This window comes from Pecten maximus, chromosome 9 (assembly GCF_902652985.1).
Source record: "Pecten maximus chromosome 9, xPecMax1.1, whole genome shotgun sequence".
Classification (NCBI taxonomy): domain Eukaryota; kingdom Metazoa; phylum Mollusca; class Bivalvia; order Pectinida; family Pectinidae; genus Pecten; species Pecten maximus.
In genome coordinates this window covers 975,931-981,930 of record NC_047023.1, presented here as the reverse complement: position 1 = coordinate 981,930, position 6,000 = coordinate 975,931, and the positions used below count along the sequence as shown (strand labels likewise).

Sequence of the window (6,000 nt, the reverse complement as noted above, 5' to 3'; positions counted from 1 at the left end):
ATGAATGCTCTAACACCATTCGAGCTACCTGGCTCAGTCCAATTCCCGCTTAACATTCCTTCCTCCTTCCACAAAATCTTCGTCCTCCTGGACACACGAGACCCCGTAAAAGTCCTTCCATGGGTGTCAAATGTACCAACTGGAGAGGAGATATTCCACAACCAGAACAACTTTAAATCTGTCACCCTTGAACAGATTAGACAGGAGCTCTTAGAGCTACCTGGTCACCTGTCCCTGCCACTCCTGGTTAAAGTGGTTAACCCAACAATTTTACTACACTTAAAAGGTACCTGTTTCCTTCATCTGTAACAGGTTCTAGGATGTTAATTTGAAACTTTACAAGACTAACGACAAAACTTTTGGGTTAAATTGGGATTTTTTTTTTTTTTTTTTTAATTTTGACTAATTTATTTAGACTAAGTTATAAGATCAATATGTTAAGGAGTTTGTATAGAGTTTAACCATTCAGTCACATATGATAAAAGGATGCTGAGAGTTTTATTTGACAATTCTTTTGGAGTCTGACCTTGATATTATGACCTAGCTAATTTCCTTTACAGAATACATTGTTTTTAAATGAATTTTCACCTGAGTGTGTGTGCAGGTTTTGGGCGTAATTTTCCAGAAGTTTCCTGATCTTCAATGAATAACACTTTTACTTGACTAGTTGTTTTCACAGTATAGATGGTACTTGGTCAACCGAGAATTATTTGTGTTAAATTCTTAAATATTTTAGCCAAAATCTACAATTGACAAGACAATTTGGCAAATTACTGTCCATCATTGAGTGTGAAATTACATGTGTCAAAGAATGTATAGATGATGAACTTGTGTAGGAACTAATTCTAGACACTAAATGTTTGACAGTCACCCATTGTATTCAATAACTCAATAGTTGCATTTGGTGGTAAAAAATTGAATGAATTTGGTAATATCATTGATTTTAGTAGGAGATATCAGAATCATTCGACACAAGTAAGAAGTTCCCGTCCCAAGTTGTCCAAGATATCAGGTCTGAACAATTCAAAGGTCAACATGTAGTTTAAAGTTACTGACTTACTTTTGGTACATGTTAACCTAGAATGACCTATTAATGCCCCAAGTTTAGGTTCACTATAGGAAATTGAACTAAGACAAACTTTTTCTTCCATGCAGGTCAAAGGTCAAAATGTAGGTCAAAGTGACCTTTGAGTACATGACACACTGCCTAACCTAGGTGAACCTATACTTGAAGTACATGGAGTTCCTATTACAATTAGTGAAGGTAATGAAGCCTGGACAAACCTTTACTTTGATGTAGGTCAAAGGTCGAAATAAAGGTCAGAGTAACCTACTTTTGTTACATGATATATCTTCTCAAATAGGTCAATCCATGCCTCATGTATGGAGTTCCAGTGACAGGTAGTGTAGGAGATAGAGTCTGGACAAAATAACGTGCAGAAAGACTGACAGAAGGACAGAAAACCAAACTATAGACCCCTCAGTTCCCAGTGAAGGACTGATGACTGTCACAGCTCACAAAACATCATATAGTCCCCTCAGATACCGGACTAATGACTGTCACAGCTCACAAAACATCGTATAGTCCCCTCGGGTCGCGGACTAATGACTGTCACAGCTCACGAAACATCATATAGTCCCCTTGGGTCCCGGACTAATGACTGTCACAGCTCACAAAACATTAAATATAGTCCCCTCAGATACCGGACTAGTGACTGTCACAGCTCACAAAACATCATATAGTCCCCTCGGGTCCCGGACTAATGACTGTCACAGCTCACAAAACATCGTATAGTCCCCTCAGATACCGGACTAATGACTGTCACAGCTCACAAAACATCATATAGTCCCCTCAGATACCGGACTAATGACTGTCACAGCTCACAAAACATATAGTCCCCTCAGATACCGGACTAATGACTGTCACAGCTCACAAAACATCATATAGTCCCCTCCGGTCCCCGACGAATGACTTTCACAGCTCACCAAACATCAATTTCATTCAAACTCAATTGTGAGTGGAAATAGTTCAGAGCATACAAAATAGTTATATAAGACAACTCTTGACACCTGTGGTTAAGATGAATGACAAATCTGGGTTAAGGTAACTCCAACGCCTCTGGTGAAAGTGACACTGACGTCTTTGGTTAAGGTGACCCTGATATATCTGGATAAGGGGACTGACTCCTGTGATTAAGGGGACTGACCTCTGGTCAAGGTGACCGATTCCTCTGGTCAAGTTGACTGACACCTCTGGTTAAGGTGACTGACACCTCTGGTTAAGGTGACTGACACCTCTGGTCAAGGTGACTGACTCCTCTGGTTAAGGTGACTGACTCCTCTGGTCAAGGTGACTGACTCCTGTGATTAAGAGGACTGACCTCTGGTCAAGGTGACCGATTCCTCTGGTCAAGTTGACTGACACCTCTGGTTAAGGTGACTGACACCTCTGGTTAAGGTGACTGACACCTCTGGTCAAGGTGACTGACATGTTAAGGGTGACTGACACCTCTTGTTAAGGTGACTGACTCCTCTGGTTAAGGTGACTGACACCTCCTGTGTTAAAGGGGACTGACCACTGGTTAAGGGTGACTTACATCTCTGGTTAAGGTGACTGACATATCTGGTTAAGGTGACTGACTCCTGTGTTAAAGGGGACTGACCACTGGTTAAGGGTGACTGACACCTCTGGTTAAGGTGACTGACACCTCATGTGTTAAAGGGGACTGACCACTGGTTAAGGGTGACTGACATCTCTGGTTAAAGTGACTGACATCTCTGGTTAAAGTGACTGACACTTCTGGTTAAGGTGACTGACTCCTGTGTTAAAGGGGACTGACCACTGGTTAAGGGTGACTGACATCTCTGGTTAAAGTGACTGACACCTCTGGTTAAGGGTGACTGACATATCTGGTTAAAGTGACTGACATCTCTGGTTAAGGTGACTGACACCTCTGGTTAAGGTGACTTGCTAGTTAAATTGACTGACTAGTTAAGGTGACTGACTAGTTAAGGTGACTTATAGGTTAAGGTGACTTATAGGTTAAGGTGACTTATAAGTTAAGGTGACTGACTAGTTAAGGTGACTGACTAGTTAAGGTGACTGACTAGTTAAGATGACTGATAGGTTAAGGTGACTGACTAGTTAAAGTGACTGACTTGTTAAGGTGATTGACTAGTTGAGATGATTGAATAGTTAAGGTGACTGACATGTTAAGGTGACTGACTAGTTAAGGTGACTGACTAGTTAAGGTAACTGATTGGTTAAGGTGACTGATTGGTTAAGGTGACTGACTAGTTAAGGTGACTGACTAGTTAAGGTGACTGACTAATTAAGGTGACTGACACCTCATTAAGGTGACTGACTAGTTAAGGTGACTGACTAATTAAGTGACTGACTAGTTAAAATGACTGACTAGTTAAGATGTTTGAATAGTTAAGGTGACTGACTAGTTAAGGTGACTGACTAGTTAAGGTGACTGACTAGTTAAGATGATTGACTAGTTAAGGTGACTGACTAGTTAAGGTGACTGACTAGTTAAGGTGAGTTAAGGTGACTGACTAGTTAAGGTGACTGACTAGTTAAGGTGACTGACTAGTTAATGTGAGTTAAGGTGACTGACTAGTTAAGGTGACTGACTAGTTAAGGTGACTGACTAGTTAAGGTGACTGACACCTCCTGTATTCCTGACACTCCTGGTTTACCTGTATCATTGTGTTACTGTGATGTAACATTTCTTCACTACTGACAGCACCAGTGTTTATAAGTCAAGCTCTGTGTAATTATACCAACGATAAATCATTAAATTTGTCAGAAATGTTTCATTAAATGTTGTGTTTTTTACGGTGATATTTTGATATATAACACAATTATGATAATAAAGGTATTTGACTTCCACTTATAAAAAGCAATGTTGCAAAATCTGACAATGTCTGAAATCTCCAAGAATTTAAAATGATTCCATTTTGACAGATAATAGTGTAAGTGTCAGTTGTATGTATCACATTTATTATCAAATTTTGCTGATTTCAAAAGAATGATGCAAAAGATGCAAATGAATAGCACTTTTAAATACCGTATTTGACTTGATCAGTGCACTTACCAACACACAAAAGAGGTGTGCTCATTAAAACTATGTACAGGGAAAGTTTCCATATGAAATATTATATGAAAAATGGCATTGTCTTTATTTGCATCAATTTATGCGACAAAATGATATCAAATAGTGGAAGTACATAACCCCAGTAACCGAGAGCTAATGCTGTCACCCCCGCGTCCGCGTCGGCGTCCCACCCCAAAACTTTAAAGTTTTTGGAGTAAGTTTTTGGAAAGCTTGTAAGTCCAAAAGAATACACCTCATGCCCTTCTAAGTTGGTTTATACATTCATTTGAGGTCTAGGAGTGATGTTATGGCAAAATTATGCCGAAAAAAAATGTGATTTTTTTTTAATCTTACCATTTTGTGGACTTAACTTTTTTTGCACCAAAACCCACTCTAAAGTTTTTGGAGTAAGTTTTTGGAAAGCTTGTAAGTACAAAAGTATACACCGCATGCCCTTCTAAATTGGTTAAAACATTCATTAGAGGTCTAGGAGTGATGTTATGGCAAAATCATGCAGGAAAAATTTGTGATTTTTTCGCATTTTACCATTTTGTGGACTTAACTTTTTTGGAAACCAAAACTCACTTAAAAGTTTTGGGGATAATTATAATGTTCAAATGTATACACCTATCACCCTTCTAATTTGGTTTATACATTCATTAAAGATCCAGGAGTGATGCTGTGGCAAATCATGCAAACAAAAATTGGCATTTTACTTTTTAGTGGACTTACTTTTTTTGACACGAAAACTCACTTTAAAGATTTTGGGGGTCAGTTTTGAAAAGCTTGTAAGTCCACACCCTTCTTATTTGGTTTATACATCCATTAGAGTTCTAGGAGCGATATTATGTGACATACAATTTCAAAATGACATGCTTATACATACATACAAAATGAATGCATTGTGTGATTGCTGCCGCCGGTGAGCTTTAGCAATCATTGATTGCACTTGTTAATTTTTATTGTCATGGTGAACAGAATAACTACAGAAGTATGGTATACATGGTAACTACAGAAGTATAGTATATAGGGTAACTACAGAAGTATGGTATACAGGGTAACTACAGAAGTATGGTATACAGGGTAACTACAGAAGTATGGTATACAGGGTACAGAAGTATGGTATACATGGTAACTACAGAAGTATGGTATACAGGGTAACTACAGAAGTATGGTATACAGGGTAACTACAGAAGTATGGTATACAGGGTACAGAAGTATGATATACAGGGTAACTACAGAAGTATGGTATACAGGGTAACTACAGAAGTATGGTATACAGGGTAACTACAGAAGTATGGTATACAGGGTACAGAAGTATGGTATACATGGTAACTACAGAAGTATGGTATACAGGGTACAGAAGTATGGTATACAGGGTACAGAAGTATGGTATACAGGGTACAGAAGTATGGTATACAGGGTACAGAAGTATGGTATACAGGGTACAGAAGTATGGTATACAGGGTACAGAAGTATGGTATACAGGGTACAGAAGTATGGTATACAGGGTAACTACAGAAGTATGGTATACAGGGTAACTACAGAAGTATGGTATACAGGGTACAGAAGTATGGTATACAGGGTAACTACAGAAGTATGATATACAGGGTACAGAAGTATGGTATACAGGGTACAGAAGTATGGTATACAGGGTACAGAGGTATGGTATACAGGGTAACTACAGAGGTATGGTATACAGGGTAACTACAGAAGTATGGTATACAGGGTAACTACAGAAGTATGATATACAGGGTAACTACAGAAGTATGGTATACAGGGTAACTACAGAAGTATGGTATACAGGGTAACTACAGAAGTATGGTATACAGGGTACAGAAGTATGGTATATAGGGTAACTACAGAAGTATGGTATACAGGGTAACTACAGAAGTAT

At 38.8% G+C, this 6,000-nt stretch overlaps 1 protein-coding gene across 1 annotated transcript in view; it reads left to right on the top strand.

The window, feature by feature from the left end:
* The window catches only part of LOC117334772, a 51,808-nt gene continuing 45,808 nt past the window's right edge, over nucleotides 1–6,000 (top strand). The window contains exon 1 of the mRNA XM_033894571.1: nucleotides 1–246. Coding sequence (XP_033750462.1) covers nucleotides 1–246 — 246 coding nt within the window. The remainder of the gene's footprint in view (nucleotides 247–6,000) is intronic.